The sequence below is a fragment of the Dryobates pubescens genome, chromosome 5, assembly GCF_014839835.1.
Source record: "Dryobates pubescens isolate bDryPub1 chromosome 5, bDryPub1.pri, whole genome shotgun sequence".
Classification (NCBI taxonomy): domain Eukaryota; kingdom Metazoa; phylum Chordata; class Aves; order Piciformes; family Picidae; genus Dryobates; species Dryobates pubescens.
This window is the reverse complement of record NC_071616.1, coordinates 25,536,999-25,560,324: the sequence shown is the minus strand read 5'-3', so window position 1 is coordinate 25,560,324 and position 23,326 is coordinate 25,536,999. Positions and strand designations below refer to the sequence as shown.

Sequence of the window (23,326 nt, the reverse complement as noted above, 5' to 3'; positions counted from 1 at the left end):
AGGGAACCATTTAATATTGATTTATTTTCTTTGAATTTTAAATTTTGATACAATGTTTTTTCTTTTTTTCTTCCAAGTGCTCTAATGAGGCTGTATTTGCTGCAGATTTTCACCCTACTGATACAAATATAATAGTTACATGTGGAAAATCACACCTTTATTTCTGGACACTGGAAGGGAATTCCCTTATTAAAAAGCAAGGATTATTTGAGGTAAAGTAAAATATTTCCTTAATTTTATGTTTATAGCAATAATATAGTCATACAGAACTAAGGGTTAATAAGGTTTGCATAAATCAAAACAGCTGCTCGTTATTAAGCTTGACATTTTGCAGAAACTCAGGTGGTGTTCATGGTGAGGCAGAGGGAAGTTTTCCATGGGTGAAACTTCCACAATGAAGTTTTGAAATGCTCCTTTTTGCTCCATGCACTCTTTTTCCTCTACTCTTTATGCTACACTTCACACCCTACCCTCCACTAACCCACCCCTCTCCCCACCCCCTCCCTCAAAAAATAATTCTATTCTAAAACTCTTTATGCTTACCTCAGCTGAAAAACAACATAGAGAATGATATATGGTGGGATTTTTTTTATTTTATTTTGCCAGAGAAAACACTTGCAAAACCCCATAAATTATGTGAATATGAATATTCTTCCCTCTTCCTCTCAGATGCATACACATGTGTAACTCAAATGTTGTATTTGAGTTATACTAAGCATTGAGCTGGCCACTATTTGGTAAATATAATGTTTATTTCAAAGTATGATTTGGTTTTGTTCTTAAACCCAGACCAAGCTCTACAGCAGCTGCATGCACAAATGCAGGATGTTTTGCAGCGTCTGTAGAGAAGTCCAATGGGGTCTTGTTAACTGCTTGTGGAGTTGTGGCTCACAAGTGTAGTCAAAACAACTGTTTTGCACTATCAATTAATACAGTTGTGTAAAAGCAGGAGGAGATGCTGAGATTATGCATTTAAATTTTATTACATCTTATTTTTTCATTCTATTTTAACTCCAGAGCTACTTGGGTGGATTTCCACCTGTTAGGCTCTGTCATTCTCATTGGTTGTTGCAGATAGAGAAGTGCGGTCACCCTAGCTGTGACCAGTTCTTAGTTTGAGGGAGGAAAAGGCCATACACATTGGTAGTCAGCAAACATTGTAAAAATGTGCTAGTCAGTTCTTCTGTCCCCTTACACCTTTCACTGTTTTGTTATAGTCAGTATCTTAAATGCAGGGTCTCCAAGCAATGTTTCCATCACTCAACCTTATGATTCTTTGAAAAGATGATTTCTTAATTCTTAGACTACAGCCAAACTTTCTAGTAATGTTTTTCTCCTAAAAATTTGAAGTTAAATGTCACAGTAATAAAGCTTGATTGCATCCTTGGCCATTGTAAAGCCTTTGGGATTATGTGTGAGTTGGGGATTCGTTTATCTCAGAGCATTCCTGGCCTTGTGTTAGAAGTTGGTAGGCCTTCTCACTCACTCTGTCTACAAATAGTAATTAAAGGGTGCAGAACTGAGTGACCTCAGCTAATGCATCTTTTGCCCTTGCACAAGGGAACTGTTTACACTGTAGGAACGTCTTTAACTCCTTTATAGATATTCAAGTAATAATAGAGATGTATAAATCCAAACTACACTATTCAAATGCATGTAGTTAAAATGAATGGGTTGTGTGTTGCTGTGAGTGTATATTTTTCATAACCATGCAGAAACAAGAGAAGCCAAAGTTTGTCCTGTGTGTGACCTTTTCTGAAAATGGTGATACTATTACAGGAGACTCAAGCGGAAACATTTTGGTTTGGGGGAAAGGTAAGAAAAGATTGAAGTTAACAGTGAAACTTTAATATAAGAGACTGAATTTTTACATGAGCGTGGCCTCATTTTAAGAAGAAAAAATTTTATTTATCTTGAATTCTTTCCCAAGATCAATCCAGCAGATAATGTCTGGATTCTCCCTTATGAGTGCCTGAAGAATATGTATACCTGACTGCTATGTAATGGGTTGGGGCAGGTCCCCTCCCCACCACAGGCAGAAATAACGACTCAGACAAACGGATTGCAAAAGTGATGAAAGTTTAAATAGAAAGCAGTGAATGTTACAGAAAACCCAAAGCGCAGTGACAAAGAAAGATCCCATCCCCACCTGAGGGTGCATGCAAAACCCCCAGGGCTCCTTCTTCCCCCTCCCTCTGCTGGGCTAGTCTCAGCTGGCCAGGCCTGAGACTGCCCATCCCCCTGTGGCCTTGGGCCTAATCAGGCCCATGGCCAGGAGATCTCTCCCCCAGTTACCAAGTCTCGGAGAGGGAAGGAAAGAGGAAGTGCCAGACTCCGCACTGGATCTTATAGTGGTGCAAAGAATTATGGTAGGAAATACACAATTTCCTGTGTCCATCCCTCTGGGCTGGACTTCTGGACACAGGAAGTGAATGCACCAGGGGGGCACCCAGCTCAAACTACAACACTGCTAGAACACAAAATTCTATAGAATGCACTCTCTATGGTCAGAGGTTGAATCAGAGCTATGCTAGCATTGATGGCTTTTACTGATGTAAGAAATGGCAAGAAAAGTTCTTTTTCTTAATCAATGTGATAGTAAGAAACACTGTTAATGTAACTGGTGATCTCTAATCTCCTATACTGTCACTTGTAAAAATTATGTCTATTGACATACAGTTTTTACAAGACAACAGATAGCTTTATTTATTTTCCTAGGAAGTCAAGCTTAAATATATGCAGGTCTAATTGAATTCCTCAGCTTTACTTCAAAAGAACAGATGAATAGGACAAACTTCTTAAAAAGCTTTTCTACTAAGAAAAGACAGGTTTTTTTAGGCAGCAGGAGGCAGTTCCTGCCAGAAGACAAACAGCAGCAACATCCTAAATGTTTATTTAGTGTGTGAGATGCCATGCATAGAAATAAAAAGAATCTCCTAAAGGAATCCCTATTAGTAAAGGAAGAAGGGATATGGATGACAGCTGCTGCTGCTTATGTACTCAGTACCTACTCCCAAGATACTCAAAAGGTATCAGACCCAGGAAGCAACATGGTGAATCAGTTACAGAGTTCAGCCATACTGAGATGTTTTTATAAGCTTTTTTTCATCCAAGAACTATTATCCAGTTATCTCCTTGTACTTTTGATGGATATGCTATTGTTGAAGAAAAAACTGGGTATGGTGTCTGTAAAACAAGACAGTTGAACTCTTTTCTTTCCAGTGTTCAGAAATTCTATAGTCCCACCTGCTCCCTGTTCTTGGTAGCTATTTTGGAGTGCCAACAGGGAAGGGAGACAGTGGCAGCTGCTGGCATGGCATGGTCAGTGTGCTGCTCAGGGGATGGTTTGCCTTTATGCTGGTAGGCTAGTTTCTGCCTTGGTTGCATGCAGCCTCTTCTGCCCTTTCTCCCAGGAATGAAAGGAAATTTGTTGTGTTCTCCTCACCTCTGCCAGTTATTTTGGACTGGACAAAAATGTTCTTGTTTTTCTTAGTACAGTGTACTTTTTGTGTCTTCATTACTTTTGACTCAGAGCTTTGTGTTCAAGTGGGGGCTGCTTCTACCAGGTCAGAATACCCTTGGCAAAAACTTCTCCTAATAGAAATTGTTTGTAACTGACACATTTATATCATAGATGTGGACAGAAGCAAATGGGATTTATAAAGGAGAGGGAGTTGTTTCTTCCTAACTTGCATCAGCCACTCTCTTGGGCGAAACACACAGTTAGTCAAGCTGTGATGTGCGATGTATGTTTCAGTGATAGAAATACTACGAACTATTTCTCTATACTTTGTAATAGTAATGGTTCATCCAATCAGAGATATTTAATCTAATTTAGTTGATTTTTAATGTGTTTTCATCTAAGAAGGTACTTGAACAAACCAAGTTCATCAATAAAGGAGTACAGGCTCTTTCAGGAAGTGATTTAGTGCCTTCTCCCAGATGTGCGAAGACCTCTAGCTTAGTTATGTTTTGGTGCCAGTTCGATGTCTGGAGGCTGTGGAATGTCCTTGGAGGATAAGAAATGACTGGGTTATGGTTTCTTTGTTGATAAAGCGTGTAGTGCTACTACAGGTCAAATGTGATGTCAATTGGTTTAGCTTAAACCCTCATGACCTCTTTTTACTTTGTGTTTGAACTAGACGGTGTACTTTTTTGTTTTTGAGATGCAAGGAATATGTTCTTAAGATGTAGGAATTCAGTCTCTTCTGTGAGGCTGTGCATTTTGGTGCAGCACTTATCATTGTTCAGATATAATCCTTGACAAGTAAGTAGAAAAATGAAGGAAAAAACCCTGGGGAAAAAGAAGCCATTAAGGAGAGTATTTCAGTACTAATGTCTTATTTCCTTCTATCCAGGTACCAATAGAATAAGCCATGCAGTTCAAGGGGCACATGAGGGTGGAATATTTGCACTCTGTATGCTGCGTGATGGCACATTAGTATCAGGAGGTGGAAAAGACCGAAAGCTGATATCTTGGAATGGAAATTACCAAAAACTTCACAAAACTGAGGTGATACCACCTAGCATGAAACTACTCTGCTACTGAAAATGAAATTTTTAATTGTCTTCTGAACAGAGCTTTCTTAAAGATGACTTTTTTGCCTTATGGATGTGTATTCTGTGGGAAAGCAAGTCACTGGTAAAATGCAGCATTATTTGTGTCGCCAAGTCACAGAAGCAGAGACTATATCTGGTTGGAAGAGACCTCAAAGATCATCCAGTCCAACCTTCAACCCAGCACTGAAGGGTCAACACTAAACTATGTACCTAAGTGCCAGGTCCTCAGGGTGCATGAACACCCCTAGGGATGGTGATCATTAGTCATTGGAATGGGCTGCCCAGGGAGGTGGTGGAGTCACCATCCCTCAAGGTCTTCAAGAGGAGATTGGACATGGCACGTGGTGCCATGGTCTAGTCATGAGGTTCGTGGTGACAGGTTGGACTCGATGATCCTTGAGGTCTCTTCCAACCTGGGCAATACTGTGATACTGTGATCCCACCACTGCCCTGGGCAGACCATTCCAATGTTTGATAACCCTTTCAGTGAAGAAGTATTTCCTAATATCCAACCTAAACCTTCCCTGGCACAGCTTGAAACCATTTCCTCTAATCCTATTGCTTGCCATCAAGGAGAAGAGGCTGGCCCCCTTCTCACTCCCTTCAGGTCATTTCTGTAATAGCAAATTCATTAACATAGTCACTTTTAAAGATCTACAGTAATTGGAAAATCCTATATCCATTCTTCTTCATATTGTTTTTTCCTTTCTTTGTAATTAATAATTTGAGGTAATTTTCCACTTCATTTTAATATAAAATTATTACAGTGTTTTTTTCTACTTTCCCCTTTTCTAAAATTATGTAAGGACTGGGAGGAGGGTGGTGGTGGGAGATTGCTTACTTGTAAAAGAAATTCCAAGCATTAATTCAGTTGCTATGTATGCAGAAATTGCTTGGACAGATCTGCACAACAGTTTACCTACTAAATTTAAGAGAACAATCAGTGTAGAACACTGAGGAAGGGTTTAAACTCTACTGGAGGTTAGGAGGTTGGAGGTTAGGAGGAAGTTCTACACAGAGAGAGTGATTGCCCATTGGAATGGGCTGCCCAGGGAGGTGGTGGAGTCACCATCATTGGAGGTGTTCAGGAGAAGACTTGATAGAGTGCTTGGTTGCATGGTTAGTTGATTAGGTGGGTTGGATGATAGGTTGGATGCGATGATCTTGAAGGTGTCTTCCAACCTGGTCTGGTCTATTCTGTTCTGTTCTGTTCTACATGTTAGTAAAGGTTTCAAAGATATATGCAGCTGGATTGGCTTGTCTGTTTTGGTAGTTCAGTTTTTAACACAGCACAAGGTACGTGCTTGAGCTGTTTCTAATCACGACATCCTTCTTTTCTCTTGTTCATACAGTGGTATTGCTTGTTATTTTAAATTTTTACATCTTCTCTGTGCAAGATATATTAAAATGCATTTTCTTGGCCAGGTATCTTCAAAAATAGCAATGCTTGGCAAATTATCTGACTTGTCTCTTTTTCTGTTATGACCACAGATTCCAGAGCAGTTTGGTCCAATAAGAACAGTAGCAGAGGGAAAAGGGGATGTTGTATTAATAGGAACCACCAGAAACTTTGTCCTACAGGGCACGCTGTCGGGAGATTTTTTCCCAATTACCCAGGTGAGCTGCTACCTTAAAGGAATATTTTGAAGTGTGTAATAGCAGTATAAGTATTGCTTAAAGTTAAGTTTCATAAATATGGATCTGTTTGATTTACTATTGTTAGGGTTCTTTTGACTAAATATGTGCATCTATATAAGCCACTATATTTTTGTTATGCTTCAATATATAGTTGGGTCATTTTAATCCTGTTTTAAAATGTTTAGTTTTGATGGTACTGTCCTTTTCAAGAAACATTTCTGCTTGTGTAGGGTCACACTGATGAGCTTTGGGGACTTGCAGTCCATTCCTCTAAACCTCAGTTCTTTACTTGTGGACATGACAAACACATTACCCTCTGGGATGCTACCACTCATCGTCCCATCTGGAACAAGATTATAGAGGTATAAATTATATTAAACCAAAGTCTCCTCATCTTACAGACCTTCTCAAGTAATTTGGGTTTTCATAAGATTATCAATTAAAAATATTGTAAAGTATTAACTTGAGTTAAAAATGAGAGAGTTAAAATTTCGCTTTCTAAATATGGATATAAAACCATTAAATATAAGAATTTAAAACCCTAGGTTATAGGAATCTATATGCTGTGTCATATGGACGTATACAGTGCTGATGACATTCGTTTTTGTTTTACAAGGAAGAAAACCACAAATACAAAGCTAGCAAATATTTTATCATTTAAAAGTAGTTCTGATCAGTATTATTGCTACTGTTGTTTAGATACTGAAGGAATGCTGAGTTTTATGCTGTATGTAGGCATCTAGTTGTACATTGCAGACTCCTCATGGCTTTGAAATGTGATCTTGATTACCATCTTAACGGAACAGCATTTGCGAGGTTCTCTCTCATTATATGCCACTCCAGTTGTATACACTTGCTAAATCATGCTTGCTTGGTGACTGTGGAAATTGGAATTTATTCCATCTAACCAAGGTCGTATCTTCTAAAGTCCATATTTTTCTTGCTTTCTAAATTAATTGGAGAGATCAAATCAAGAGTTTCACTGCCCCAGAGATTTTCTCAGTTCAGTGCCTCAGTTATAAAGATAGATTGGCCTGTAGTGTAAAAAATTAAAAGAAATGAAAATAAAAGTAATTCTTTTAATCTGAAAATAAAATAAAATAAAATAAATATTCAGGACATGGCCTGAGAAGCATGCTGATAATTGCATTTTCTGACTTCCTAATCATTTTAGGATTCAAGATACGTTAATGTGATTTGATTTAAAAATAAACACTCTCCCCTTCTGTCTTTAGGAATACTGGAGTTGGGCATCAGGGAAATGGTCAAACCTTGAAACACATTAAAATCTTAATGTGCTTGCAAATAACTTGAACTGCTACCAAGATGCCAAGTGCAAGAGAGAAATAAATGCCAACACACTTAGCCTATGAACTTCAACAATAGAATGTACTTTTAAAAAATCAGCGCAGCTATAAATCAGATTTTCCTGGATCTGCTTGGTAGACTGCAAGAAAATATAAACTTGTGCCTCCTTTTATTTTGAAATACAGCAATAGAAGTGTACTGTATTGTATGATATGGAATATGAACACACCAGATTGCAGAAATCCTTTGCATTCAAAGTGGTTTGAACAGTGACACAACTAAAAACTTCCACATAGATCTTTCTGATCTTCAGCATAGTTTTTTTCTGGAGGCTTGGTTTGATTATTCAGAAATGGTGCATGACTGGTTTTATTCAAGTCTTATCTATAAATATCCTGAAGTAGAACATAAAATCATGGGTAGCACTTTTTATGCTTTCCTAATACATGTCTTTTCTGGTAGGGGAAAAAAACCCCATCATGTAATTTAATTGAAGGTACTAATGTGATCCTGCTCAGTGCAGTGGTGCAAATGTTTTTATACTTGCAGATTCTTTCAAAAACGCTGTGAGAAGTTAGTAGTTCTGATATATTTCTCATTATAGGAGTGATATATTGAGGATGGCCTATAGTCATGAAGAGAAGTGCAAAATTTGACACTTTGTTCTCTTGAGATCCGAAGAAAAGAGCATTTAGAAGTTCGAGTTGATAGTCAAGCGTTGTTAGTGGACATCAGTACAATATGGAGAACGGGAACAAATCTATTAATCATATAAGCTGCTATCTCAGTAATAATGTTACTTAAGATATCATCAACCCAACAAGGATATTGTTTCCACTGTCAAATCCTTTGAGTCCTTTGAAAAAGAGAACAGGAGTTTAGGTGATTGTGACTTACAGCAAGCTTCAATTAATATTTAGCTCTGGTTTTGCACATATAAGACACTCCCTAAGAAACTGTGTTACTGAAGTGTTTAATAAACTGCTTTATTTACCTTGATTCTTTTGAAAAGATTGATGGCAGCAGCCTTGGGAATGTTAAATTAGACTTTGATTTATTTCTTTTTCCCTCCAAGTACACACTGCTTCATTAAGACAACATTTGTTACCAGTCTTGACCACTTGAAATGACTGAGACTGTGTTTCATATATCAGTGACTGATTATCTAGAGTAAATAAATCATTTCATGTTAACCTATTCTTGTCATAAAGATCTATGTAAAAGCTTCTTAATGTAGCTATGAGCACACGTTATGGCTTAGATTAAATTCACTGAACCTCTGGTTTACTCAAGAGAATATTTTAGCATTCACTATGAAATTATAAAAAATAAGCAAATTTTCTTTTCTAGACTACTGTATTGGCTTAGACAATGCATGTAGAAATCCTGGATCTCAACGGTTATCTGAAATTTCCTTATAGTAAAGACTTTGAAATAAGTTACTTGTTTAAAAGTAATGAGAATATCCCTTACATCTAGCTTCTAGGACTAGTAACTAGAAATTGCTAAAAATATGACAAAGTTTGCTCAAATGGCTACAATGTGATATGCTTCTGGAATATAGAAAATTAAGGGCATAAGCATTTCTCTGCCTTCCTAATACTACACTATACAAAGTGTTTTAAAATTCCAGATTAGAATAAGAAACCAAATTTATGCTCTTAACCTCCCAGTAAGCTGCAGCTGACATGTGCTGAAAAAGGTTTTGGTGCATGTAGAAGTTAAGCTTTATTCCTCCATGCACAGTGACAGATACTGTATTGAAGAAGGTACTTGCTTGTCCTTTAAACAGTGGGTAAACTGCAGCTTTGATACTTAATTCTTATTTTTGCCCCTTGTGATTTGTTGAGAAGCTGCCTTTGCCAGTGTTATTGTTATGAAATCACTTGCCAAGTTATTTTTAGATAGTGAAGAAAATAAAATAGTGGCCTTGTATAGAGGGAAAAAGCTCTATTGAGTAATATTTCAATCGGTGAAAATTGGAATGTTTTTCCCCTCAAGTTCAGGTTTCAAAAAAAAAAAAAATAGTAATCCAAACAACCCAAAAGACAAGAGAGAGGTACTCTGTTCCCGAGGCAGATAACTGAATTGTGCTTTTGTTATAACTTGGACTGGCTAAAAGGTGTGTTTCCTTCTGAAACATTTTAGGATCCAGCACAGTCTTCCGGTTTTCATCCTTCAGCATCTGTTGTTGCAGTAGGGACGCTGACTGGCAGGTAAGATGCACAGTGCTACACCTCGAGCAACAACAAACAGTACGTGATTTTTCCAGCTCGCATCCAAGTTCATGTTTTGCAGATGTATGCATGACATGTATTCATCCTCTATTGATTTCTATTGAATTTCAGAGTGAAATTCATTTGTATTGCTATAGTGTCTGGAAACCCTGCTCTTGGGCCAGTGTTTGCTGAGCACTGCATGAATACAGAAGGAAGAGATTTTCTCTGTGCTGAGAGAGTGGCAAGCTAAGATTAGTGGGAGGAGGTGGATTTGGACAGGGCTGGAAGTCTAGGTCAGCAGTGAGACAGCACTGAAGGTGGTGTCACCACACCACGACTTAAATGTTAGATTTGTCTGTCCCAAATGGCAAAAGAGAGGTGAAAGGAGTAGTCTAAGATGATGAGTTAACTTTGCAGATGTGTACAGAGAGCTGAGTCCTGTAGGGCAATGTAGAGGAGATCACAGAGAAAAGATTGCGTGTAGCAAGTGGTTTATTGTCACTAATGCAGTGATAACCAGAGGCTTTAACAAAAATCTGGCAAATATTTTGCTGTGCTAGACATGGTGCAAAACTGCATATTAAGAGGCTTGTTCTGCCTGAAGACTGTAAGGCATAAATAAGACAGACAAAATCAAGGTAAAAGGTAGTGTCTCTTTTTGACAGGGCAGATTATACCCTTGCTGACATAGTGGGCTGATAGTAGACCCTGGGTTTAACCTTGGTTGTCTTTCATAGGAAGGAGAGCCTTTGCCATAAGTTCATCCTCTCCCTTAATGTCACTTGAGGGCAGACTTCACTGTTAGTTTTGAAAACAGTTCCATTTTACTGAGGATGTATAGGATGTTTATAGGTTATGAGTCGAGACTATTTCAGATTATGTATCAATCCTAAACAAGGATTCGCTTTAGTTACTACATTTACTACTTGCTGAATAAAGTAAATCCAAAGGAGAAGCTTTGAGATAAATCTTTACTTTGTCTTTAATAATTTAAGAATTGAAATGCAAATTTTATCTTTGTCCTTTCTACACATTTGCACATTGAATTAAATTAAAATAATAAATTAACCGAAAAAGTTAATAAATAAAGCTAATCCTTCTGTCAAAATAGAATGGTCCGGATTCTTCCTTATGTTTTCCTTTGCTCTAGGATTTAATGTAGGCATCAGTTTAAACATCAGCGTAGCATAGAGGAGGGTCATTGAAAGAGAAGGATTATTACATATAATGTTTATTTTACTCTAATGTGTGACACAGTAAAAGAGATTTAAATCTGAAGACTGATATCAGGGTCAATGTCTAATTATTATTCTAGTTAAAAAAAACCATGGAAAGACTCTATCCTGTTAAAATGAAGAAAAAAACCAGAAAGAATAAAATAAACCAAACGAGCCTTGTAGCAGTTGCTGTTTTAATTTTGTTGGTGTGAAACTTATGCTATTTTGACAGAAGAAAAGTTGGTCAAGATTACAGTAGATTTAAAATCCTTATGGAATGATTTATTGGCCTCTTTCTGTATTTACAACAGGTGGTTTGTATTTGACACAGAAACAAAAGACTTGGTCACTGTACACACAGATGGAAATGAACAGCTGTCTGTAATGCGTTACTCACCAGGTTTGAGAGCGTTTCATTTTTTTTATTAAATTTGTGGTTGGCTTGTTTTAAAATAATTCCCCACTTGCCATACTGGAATTGAAAATAAATATGCTGTGGAACGCTCACAGCACTGAATGGGTGTTGTCTTCAACTCTAGTTTTCTTTCCCTCCCTCGTTTTTCACGTGATCATTATGGTCCCACTGGGAAGAACAAAAACCAAATGAGACTTCACTATGCAGGTTGTTGCAGTCAGGTTAGCCCTAAATGGACTTTTGCTACTTCCAGAATTGTCATTTGTTTTTAACAGTAGCATTTGCTATACTCTGCTAAATTTGCTGTTTTGTAATGTTGAAAAGCAAGCATCAATATGCATCTGAAAAGGAAGAAATAGAATTTTATTTGTTCATTTTTTGGTTCCTCTTGTCTGTGACACACTCACATTTCAAGATTAGCCTAAGTTCTTTCTTACAGGAATAATCACAGTTCTCTTTTGTGTTTATAGATGGAAACTTCTTGGCAATAGGTTCCCATGACAACTGTATTTATATATATGGTGTAAGTGAAAATGGAAGAAAGTACACTAGAATTGGCAAATGTTCGGTGAGTAACCTTACTTTCTTCTGTTTCATTATTAACAACTTGAGTATCTTTTGTAGCACTGCGTTAGTACTGTTCCATTGAGAGATACTGTTAGTGCAGTTAATACAATATTTTTCTCTTTGTAGGGTCATTCCAGCTTCATTACTCATCTAGATTGGTCTGTTAATTCACAATATCTTGTGTCTAATTCAGGAGACTATGAAATCTTATACTGTGAGTAAGAATTATATTTAATCCTCTTGTGCAATGTTCAGGCAGTCTAATACAGATTTAAAATTCAAATGAGACCATACAACTGCCAAGATAGACCATATGTTTTAATTCATCTGGTACAATCAAAAATTGATACAATTTGAGAATTAAAAATGTTCTCATGCGGTTTTGTTGTGTTTTGTAGGGATCCCCTCTGCTTGTAAACAAGTTGTGAGTGTTGAAACAACTAGAGATATAGAATGGGCCACTTACACCTGTACTTTAGGATTCCATGTTTTTGGTAAGTATCTTTCCTCTTAAAAAGCTCCTAGCATTCTTGTTATTAACAAGCACTTAGATTGCCAACTTTTTCTTATGAAACATGACTATTCATATTTCAGTGAAAAATACAGAACTTCTGTTATGCCATTTTTATTACAATCTGTCCTCTTATTTCAGTCCAGGAAGACTCTGATTTAGTATTCTTGCTAGCTTCAAGTATCAATGTTAAATTACAACATAAGTGGTAAACAAGGAAGAAATCACACCCTGCCCTTTCTGCCACACTAGAACTGCTCCTTGTCATCTTTAATCTAAAGTACCAGTTCTATGGCATTATCCTTTATTTAGGCAGCTACTGGGACAAATCCTTTACAAGGACTATTTTCATTTGCACTAGTTTACTGTGCAAATAAAAAATGGATGGCAATCTCTGTCATTAAGTACTTTTAATGTACTTTGATACAATATATAGTGATTCCATTAGGTGTAAGGAAGGCAAGAAGAAAAATGTAATAAAATCAGGTTGGTTTGTTTCAATGGAACTTCTCTTCTGCCAGTTTTGAAGAAGTTGCTTTCCCCAGTGTCCTCTGAAGCTTTGTACTCATTCCACAAACATGCAGAACTAGGCAGATCATTAAGAAATCTGAGTACAGGAAGCTTCAAATTGTTCAATCCTTGAGATAAAATAGGAAGCCATAGTAGAAGTTCAGAGAAGAGTGAGGTTTAGTATAAGCAGTAAGCAAGATTGTGTTTGTGGTTAGAAAGGCATGTTTCTGGAGCCTAGAAATGGGTTGGCAGTACCAATATGCTGAGAAGACATATTCAAATTTTGTATACTCTTAACTGACAGGCAGTGTTTAGGTATCACTACAACATGCAGATTTGCTAAAAGAGGAAATCGTAGAAGACTGGCTCCATGTTAGCACAATGTTTTTCTCATATGAGAGATTAAGGCCCTCCTAAAGCTAAAAACATATTCCTGGGATTTGAGTACACCTGAAAGAGTTCCAGAGCTACAGAGTCTTTGCATTTAGCATCACAGGCTCAGCTATTCTGAGATGGTAAGTTCTTTGAGTATCCCTTACTTTATAATTTCGATTCATGGAAAACAGTGCTATTAGAACGTAGGGCTGCTTTTGGTGCAGTTACAGGAGAAGAGCATTACATCTGAGAGGTGATGTTTTTCCCCTTGTAACAAATCAGGTTTTGAAGACAGACTGGAATAAAATCTGCTGGGCCAATGGGAAAGAGTGATTGCCCATTGGAATGGGCTGCCCAGGGAGGTGGTGGGGTCAGTGTCTCTGGAGGTATTTAAGAAACTGGATAAGGCATTTAGTGCCATGGTCTAGTTGATTAGAGAGGGTTGGGTGATTGGTTGGACGTGATGATCTTGGAGGTCTCTTCCAACCTGGTTGATTCTGTGTAACAGGGAGTTTGTGGAAACTGCATATATGTTTTTATACTTACAGTCCTCCATGCTGGACTAGTTTACTGTAAGAAAAAGCAACAAGGATGATGAATAAATAAAAGTAGGTGCTAGTTTTAATAATTGTCACAATTATTATTTTAGTAATGTCATAGAGATTGTGAAGATGTTAATCAATCAGTGAAAGGATATAACTTAATCAGAAAGGATATGCAATGCACAAGGAGAAAACATGGTGCCATATATACTGCAGAAGATAATGGACTTCAGGAAGGCAAACTACAAAAATCCAAAGTCTTGATAGGAAAGATCAGAAGTTGGACAAAAGGCAAGATATGGTAGTTCTTTAGATTGTACGAAGTGCACAAACTTCCAGCCCAGAGGAAGGACAGGAGTGGCAGCAAGACACAAATTTGGTTAAACTATTGTTGGCCTCTCCTACAAGAAAGGAGGATACAGTAAGTAGAAGCTGTTGGAGGACCAAGGAGACATATAAACAAAGACTAAACCTAAGTGCATACTTGTGACAAGTACAGTAATAACAAAAGGACCAATGACAATATTGGTCTGCTCTGAAGAGAGGAGAGATGACACTGCTAAGGCTGAAGTGTTCAAAAACCTGATGCTTTTTTCCCCCCCTTCTATTAGAAGACTTAATCCAATCTCATGGTTAACCCAGTTAGTGCCAATAGTGTAAGGATAAGACCTCTAGCTTCAGTAAGGAAGAAGTAGGTTGGAAAGTAGTTATAAGTTAGATATTTTCAAAGTATCCGAGTGTGATGAACCCTGTTGTATCTGTAAAAACAGTTAGCATAATTTTGAGACCACTAGCACTTCCTTTTAAGACCTCACAGAACAGGCAAAGTACTGGAAAAATGAGGACGAATAGACGCAGTGTTGGCATGCATCACCTTCAGAGCCCCTGTGGAGAAGATATGGCACAAAGTTAGTGGCTAGAATAATAAGTTGAAGAAATTAATGAATTATTAACTGGAAACCAGTCTGGTAATATTGAAATGTATTCTACTGTTTGGTACTTTGGGGCCTCAGAGTAGCCAGTATGAACAGTATTCAAATGCCTGATGGGTTTGCCCCACTGGACACAGAAGAAGCGATTACATCATCAAGGACATGAGGCTTCCAGTATATTGATTTTTCAGTAGTTACTGGCTGACTGGAACTAGGGATATTTTCTCACTCTAGTAGAACCACATAAAAATGACAAATTTTGTGCATAGTACTTGCAGATCAACATAACCAACACGGAGGGGAAAAGGAACACTGCTCTGTTGAACACCTGTCTTCCAGCATGGGAACATATTAGTCAGCCTGGAAATGTTTTAGGGATGATTCAACTGAAAATCAACAGTAAAGATGTGTGTTCAAGGGAGGATATTTCACATGTAAATGAGAAGGACTAAACACATGTAAATGTGAAGGACTAAAGACTTTAAAACATTTTCTGATCTGTATGCTTCTTCAAGAGCATGTGCTGCTGGATATGTAACAAAGGCATCAGTTCATACCATGTGCCCAGTTTTGGAAAAAAACAGTATTTGAGGTGAGGGACCAACAGAAGAAATCTAAGATGCTGTGCAAATCTTGACAACATTGCCAGCAGAGCACAGCTCAGATTGGTTGGATTCAAAACTGACTAGAAGACTGTAACACTGAGTATTATATTTTTTGAATGTATTTATTAATAGCACAGATGATAAAACAGCATGTATAGTTTGTAGGTGGCATGAAGCTGCAGGATTAGCAAGTTGTCTTGAGAAATAGAAGAATGGTATGAAAAAAGGAGGCATATCAGTAGAGACAAATAGGAGGTTACACACTTAGATGGCAGAACCCAGTTGTACAAATACAGAATAGAGAAGAGCAGGCAAGAGAGCAGATCTGCACAGAAAGAGCAGATTACTCTTGCATGCAAGCTGAACATGAGTCAACAGCACAATGCTGTTGTGAGGAAAGCAGACACATTAGTGGGATGTGTAATGAAAAGGACACCATGCAAAATGTGAAGTAACTGTCCATTTATCAGTATCTGCTTCAGTCACAGCTGGAATAGCTGCTGCTGGTTTTTGCATGTTGGAGCAACAGATAATGTGCTGACTAGCAAGAATAATTATCCATTTAAATATTGTTCTGGAAGAAGAGATTTAATGAATGAAAATTAGAGAAGAAGAAAAATATGTGGCATGAATCCTCACAGGAGAGAAGGGAAATAAATCTCTTTGCATATCCGCAGAGGATGGGGGAGAAATGGACTAATTTTTCAGCAAAGGGGATTCAGTTATAGACTCGGAAAAAAGGACAGTGAGGCACTGGAATGAATTTTGAAAGAGCACAGAGGCTTAAAGAAAAAGCCTGATAAGATATTTTCCCCATTTCAAAATGGCAATCTTGTTTCTTAAATAATTTCATTCAGGGCTTATCTCCAGCTTGTCAGAGTGACCACTTGTGAAGGCTCTCGCCTCTGTTTAGCTGGCATTTGATATTCGTACAAGCTCTTTTTAGTCAAAGCAGTTATTTAAAATAGCTTTTTTTTTTCATTCTACATGTTCATTATTTCATGAGTAGCAATTACCATTTCTTCTTTGTACCTTCCTTTTCTTTCTTTTTTTAAGCTGTCCCTGATCTAGCAAAGAGATGTATGCACACACATATCAGCAAAGTCAGGGGTAGTCCACAAATCAGTACTTGGTGTTTCATTTTACTTACAACAATTTGCAATTCCTTACAAATACATGGAATTACTTCTTCTTAGTGCTTTTGGATTGATGTACAATGGCACTATATTTGGGGAGAGTTCCATGCAGATTGAAGGCTAGCTGTTTCCACAGCGCAGGGCAGGTGCCCCCTTTGGTATTATCAGCCGAAAGAAAGGAAGCTGGAGTGTGCCTGCCATTCCCTTAAGCATAGGCATAAGCGTAGGGGAGGGGAGAGCTCATCCTGACCTGTATAAGAGTGAAGGAAGAGCATGCACTAGAGAGGAAGGAATTCAAGGGGGGAAAATTGCAGAGGATGTGTGACATAGGAACAGTGAATGAAAATCATAATGCCAAGACAGGGCCTTTTTTTTTTTTCCCAAATCAAAATGGCAGAACACACCTTATAGCTGATTAACTCAATGGTCTCTGAAAGTTAGATACAATTTATGTTGAGTAAGGATTAGATAAAATTATACTCCCCTGCCCCCAGTACTGCATAGCTCCACCCTCACCCCCACCCCCCAAAAATAATAAAAAAAAAGTAGTAACTGGTTGGGGTTTATTACAATTGCCATTTAATACAGGCACTTATTCAGAGGCTTTGAAGATGTGGTGCATTTATTCAGTCTTTGCATTGATGAGCCTGCAGTTTAATTTTAGAACAGTACTTTGTACAAGAACAGCAAGGAGTAGAGTATGTGGGGAAGGAAGAGAATTATTCACAGTGAAACAAAAGCATTAAAAAAACTATAGTATCTTCAGATTCATCTTGAGAGATGTTTTAATTACTAAATAACATTTTAAGCTATGTAATTTCTTGTTTCCTAGGTTTTTACACTTTAATAATGTGAAGACACTGCGTTGAATCATACATAGGTAGTTTTTTTTAGACTACAGTAGTACAAAGGAAGTATGTTAGCTCATACATATGCAGAAGGAAAATAAAAGCAGTAACTGTTATTTTTCTTCATAAACATATTAAAACTCTTTTAGACTCAGATGAACTTAATTCAGCAGAATTTGTTTTATCAGAGTAAAAAGCACTGTACTGACTAGAGGAAATAAAGTATTTGTTTATGTGCTTGATTTCCCATTAGAATCTGGTCTTTTCCTGGTACTGAAATATGCACACTGACTTGGCCTCAATTATTTTTATAGATTTGGGTTTTTTCCTTTTTTTTTTCCCCCTTTCTTTTTTCAAACAAGTACTACTTCATTAGTATTTATCAAAAACTTGCACTGTCACTTCTGTTTACTAATTGTGGCCTTCCAGTATCTGAAGGGGGCCTACAAGAAGGCTGGGGAAGGTTTAGACTCAAAGTGAGGAGAAAGTTCTTCACTGAGTGAGTCATTCGTCATTGGAATGTGCTGCCTGGGGAGGTGCTGGAGTCACCGTCTCTGGAGGTGTTCAAGAGGAGATTGGACGTGGCACTTGGTGCCATGGTCTAGTCGTGAGGTCTGTGGAGACAGGTTGGACTCAATGATCCTTGGGGTCTCTTCCAACCTTAGCTATACTGTGATACTGTGATACTGTGACTTCTCAGGATATCAGGTAGTGATAGGACTAGGGGGAATGGAATGAAGCTGGAGGTGGGGAGATTCAGGCTGGATGTGAGGAGGAAGTTCTTCACTGTGAAAGTGGTGAAGCCCTGGAATGGGTTGTCCAGGGAGGTGGTTGAGGCCCATCCCTGGAGGTGTTTAGGACCAGGCTGGATGAGGCTCTGGCCAGCCTGATCTAGTGTGGGGTGTCCCTGCCCATGGCAGGGGGGTTGGAACTAGATGATCCTTGTGGTCCCTTCCAACCCTGACTGATACTACTATAAGGCCCTTCAATTGGTCTCTATGTTTCAGGTGTATGGCCTGAAGGTTCTGATGGAACAGATATCAACGCTGTCTGTCGATCACATGGGAGAAAACTGCTATCAACAGGGGATGATTTTGGCAAAGTACATCTCTTCTCATATCCATGCTCACAGTTTAGGGTAAGGTATTTCTGAAAAATTTACTCTTGTAACCTGCACAAATGCATTAACTGTTGTTTTCCTACATACAACAAAAAAAAGAAATAATGGGAATACATTTCTGCCTGAGGGATTTATTTAAGGCTGTTTGAGATTGCTATTAAATTCTAAAATTTAGTTGAATGTTAAAAGACTTTAAGAGAATGACGTGATGCCTTGGTTTCACTGCTGTGTGCATGTTATGTTATAATGATCTGGTTTCGTGTCAGTTTATATTCTCACTCAGTGTGGTGTTTTCTAGGCTCCAAGCCATGTGTACGGTGGCCACAGTAGTCATGTAACTAATGTAGATTTTCTCTGTGAAGACACCCACCTCATCTCCACGGGCGGCAAAGATACAAGTATTATGCAGTGGCGAGTCATTTAAAGGAAACATCAGTGTGAACTTACCCAGCTGAGTCAACCATGCACAGAACTTATGTATAAACTGTATATTTAAAACTTAACAGTATGTTTGCAGTTTAGCCTGGTCACTGTGATTTTTGTTTAAAAAAAAAAAAAAAAAAAGAAATTCTTACAAACCTCAGGAAAATGAAGCCCTGTGCTGGTTACCTTATTCAGTCTAGTGATTTTTTTTTCTTTTCTTTTTTGTTTTTTTTTCTTTCTCTCTCCATTGTGTCACACCTTAGGAATGATCATTTTCTGTTGTACAATATACAATGCAGTACAAGTTTCATATAAGAAATGTGGCTTGACAGTTTGCAATACAGTGGTGTCAGCAGAATGTGACTATCGTAAATGTTTTCTAGAAACACTACTAAAATGGTCACAAAAAATGCCTTTCAAAGACTGTATATATGTGCTTATTTGTCTCACTATCTACACTTTGTACTGTATATCTACTTATTTAGAAAAATCTATGACAATGGCAAGGTACTGAACTGTTTCTGATGGAGGATGATGAGTGGATACAGAAAGTGTAAAACTCTAAGATGCAAAAATTAGTGTTCTAGACCTGAAAATGTGAATGCTGGTAAACTTGCATTCTCTTGGGAATAGCATACCTTGGGTATCACCCGTGAGGAGTTAGGTAAGTCAGCAGGTTATGTGCCCCAGTTTGATCTGTTTCAACAAGATTTACAGATGTCTGTGTGCTTCAGGTATTCCATATGAGTTTAAATTAAAAATCTTTTTACTTGTATATGAACAATTTCTTTTTGAAAGCAAAACAAAGAAAGCTTGGCCACACCCCCATTATTGGTTGATATATTTAACTAATATGTATATTAATCAGCATGATGCTATATTGTACATGTATAAGATTTTAGCAGTTCATAACAAATGGTAAGGCAATCTAGCTTTACTTTTTTATGCTTATGGATATTGTATATTTGTATTTTAAGACCAAGTAGACCAAGTCTAAAGATATCTTTTTAAGTGTACCATAAACCTGCAGAGGGTAAAGGAAGTCTTGGAAGGCTACATAAGACATTAATGTGTAACTTCTAGCCCCTGTGTTTTGTGCATGGATGGATATTTATAGTATGAAATAAGATTGTGTTTTGCAACAAAGTAATAGTGGAGGTGGCATAAAATCGTTAAGAAGGCCTTATCAATGTTGATTGTGACACAGATTGAAATGTATTGTTTACTTTGGGGAATGTATCTGAAGAATTTTAAAAGAGAAGAGTTCTAAGTGGACTCATAAAAGGTAATATTAAAATTTTGCTTGTAACAGACAGTAAATGTTAATTCTCTGAACTCTAAAGCACTGGTTGTTTAGAGTGACTTAAAAGAAATGGAATCAATAAATTTTGAAACTTTTTTATTACATCTCCAACCTCCTACACTGAAAGTGCAGGACACCAATAAACATGTATTAAAGTGAATTTTCAGTTCATCCTGTCTAGTAAAATATCTTTGTTTCAATGCGGTATGTTTCTAGGAGAGACAGGCTTTTACTTCATGACACATTTGTGATTTCTTGATTAGAGGTGCATTTGGGAATAAAATCTAGATTTTGGGATTCATAATTTCATGTGTGAGCGTGACCCTGGGAGTTTGATCCCTAATGCACAGCTAGAGATTGAAGCTTCAAAGCAGGGAAGAAAGACACACTGCACGCGTCCACCTGCAAACTGCCTTGGTTCTGCCACACATCACTTCTGAGCTCTCAGCTGGTGGAGTGGCATTCTGCTGCACAGGGCAGGAGCCCCTGACAATTTCTCAGGCAAGACTTTTGAAGGCTAGGGTATCTGGGTCACTTTAGATTGACATTATCTGACATTGTCACTGAATGAAAGAGGTTTTGCCCTCCACTGCACGTTCCTATCCTGCACAGCAAGATGATAGTCACTGTGGCCATAGGGAGAACCCAACTGGGAGGTTGGGAGGTTGGGATCCAGGTTCAAAAAAATTTCAGGGAGAAAAAAAAGTGTCAGCCAAGCAAGCAAAGAACAGCTACTACAAAAGAGAAAACCCCTTTCCTTAGTTTCCTGATCTGACTGAGCTGTGCAACTTGTACTAAGCTTGTACAGAGGAAGGAGCAATGTGGGGGAGAAAATAAATGGACAGAAGAGCACTGGAACAACTTCTTTTGTTGGCAATGTCAATCTCCTTATGCTTGAAGTATGTGAATCTAAGGCATAATATCCATACCCTTTCTAGGGTTAATCCATCCTAAGAGGTCATAACACACAAGTGACAGGGTCTTGTCTTGTCTGAACACTTGGCTGATTATGCTATGATACCTTCTGTTTGCTTTTACAGGTGGAGTGCTTTCAGGTTTTCTCATTTCAGAATTGCAGGATTTGTCATTGCAACAGAGAAAACAGGAGCTGCAAATGGAGTTGGCTCATTCCCTTTTCATCCTTCTCCCATAGTGCTGCTCTTGGGATATAATGTATTTCTGATCCCTTTAATTTTAAACTGTTATCCCTTACAAGAAAGGAGATGAGGAATCCTGCAAGTTCATCCCTAAGGTTACTGATCAAAGGAGATTTTCAACAATCCCATCCCGTCTGTGCCTCTGCTGCTCCTCTGTTTCTAACTTGTGCTGTTAAATGTGTCTTTGTTCCTCTATGAAAACCTGATAAACGTACTAGCTGAATTGGCAAATAGTGGGTGATGTCTTGAGCCAAAGAGCCGTTTGATGACTGTTAAAGTGATTTTTTTTCATTCTTTAGCCAGGCAACTCGACACAATTTTGCCATTGTTATGTATAATCCTCAGCCTTCCTCACTTCCACCCTTGTTCCTTGGTTCTTGCATTTATTTATTTTCTCAAGAGTGTACTTTTTGTGCTCTAAAAGAACAACAAAAAACCTAAAAAGACATGGGAAGAAAGAGTTATTCCTGAACTTTGTGTATTTCATTCCCTCAGCAGCGGCCAGGGCTCTTACACCTGTTTCCTTTACCTGATAACTTTGTGAGCAGCAGTTGTCTTTTCCTGCCCTTCCATGTAGTGTAAGGATGGTTCTCAAGTCCATGGCTGGACGTACAGCTGGATTCTGCTTGTACGCCTCCTCTCCTCTGATCTTGGCTGCAGCAAGAGTACGGTTGCTCAAAAAAGAGATTGTACTCTTTGTGTCTCTTATGTATTGCTGTTGTCTAACAAGCATTCAGCTATTCCCTTTCAACTTTTTTTTTCTGGTTGCAGTTCCTGTTTCTTGCTTTTCTCCATTTCATTTCTAGCATTGCTCTACTGTGACTTCAGCTTCCAGGACTGCATCCATCTTAGTCCTTACTGACACACTACCCATATAAAACCAGTGGCTGTAACTTTCTGATCATTTTGGAACTGAGTTTCTGTTTTCTTACTGTATCTATATCCATGCTCCTTCTTTGACTTGCACTTACGCTTATCAGTATCTGCTTTCAGCCCATTCCTCCCTGGCCTCCTTGTATGAAGTTACTGGGGTGATCAACACTGTCTTGTTTGCTGATTGTCCTCCACCTGTCTGTGGGCAGCCCTAGGATTTTTGAATATTTTGGGGGTAGGAGTTTTCTTTTTCTGTTGTTGTATGGCATTTAGCAATGGGATTTTGTGACCATACACTCACTACAAGACTTTGACTCTCACATTTGTCCAAAAGGATGAACATAGGTTCAGGTAATACTTTGGTGTTCAGATACTCAAAGTGATCAGCTACTGAAGTTGATAATACCTATTCTCTACATCTTATGTTATCAAACACAAGCCCTATGAGGAGAGGCTGAGGGAGCTGGGGTTGCTTAGCCTGGAGAAGAGGAGACTCAGGGGTGACCTTGTTGCTTTCTACAACTACCTTAAGGGAGGTTGTAGACAGGTGGAGGTTGGTCTCTTCTCCGAGGCAACCTGCACTGGAACAAGAGGACATAGTCTCAGGCTGCACCAGGGGAGGTTTAGGCTGGATGTTAGGAGGAAGTTCTACACAGAGAGAGTGATTGCCCATTGGAATGGGCTGCCCGGGGAGGTGGTGGAGTCACCCTCAGTGGAGGTGTTCAGGAGCAGACTTGATAGGGTGCTTGGTTGCATGGTTTAGTTGATTAGGTGGGTTGGGTGATAGGTTGGACGTGATGATCTTGAAGGTTTATTCTATTATATTATAAAACAATATCTATGCTTTCCAAAGACTTGTTCCTCACTCTCCTATATGATTGTAAAACAAACACAGACTCAATCTGGTTTGTAGGGTCATCACCCAATTTCAAGTAGAGGATTTTCATGATTTGTTTTACCTCTCCTGCCTGTTTCATATTTTATTACACTCCTATACATATCTGTATTATATGAAAATTGCATCCTTTTTCAACTTAATTCTATATGTACTATTTTAATTACTACCT

General features: G+C 38.2%; 1 protein-coding gene across 6 annotated transcripts in view; it reads left to right on the top strand.

Moving 5' to 3' along the window:
* EML1 (EMAP like 1) overlaps positions 1–19,144 on the top strand; it is a 124,346-nt gene extending 105,202 nt beyond the window's left edge. For all 6 annotated transcript variants that reach the window (XM_054161857.1, XM_054161855.1, XM_054161854.1 and 3 more), the window contains 12 exons: positions 78–212; positions 1,716–1,815; positions 4,359–4,513; positions 6,052–6,177; positions 6,429–6,560; positions 9,655–9,722; positions 11,254–11,342; positions 11,828–11,925; positions 12,051–12,138; positions 12,323–12,418; positions 18,391–18,521; positions 18,802–19,144. In XM_054161857.1, coding sequence (XP_054017832.1) covers positions 78–212; positions 1,716–1,815; positions 4,359–4,513; positions 6,052–6,177; positions 6,429–6,560; positions 9,655–9,722; positions 11,254–11,342; positions 11,828–11,925; positions 12,051–12,138; positions 12,323–12,418; positions 18,391–18,521; positions 18,802–18,927 — 1,344 coding nt within the window. In that variant the 3' untranslated portion in view covers positions 18,928–19,144. The remainder of the gene's footprint in view (positions 1–77; positions 213–1,715; positions 1,816–4,358; positions 4,514–6,051; positions 6,178–6,428; positions 6,561–9,654; positions 9,723–11,253; positions 11,343–11,827; positions 11,926–12,050; positions 12,139–12,322; positions 12,419–18,390; positions 18,522–18,801) is intronic.
* The last annotated feature ends 4,182 nt before the right edge of the window (positions 19,145–23,326 follow it).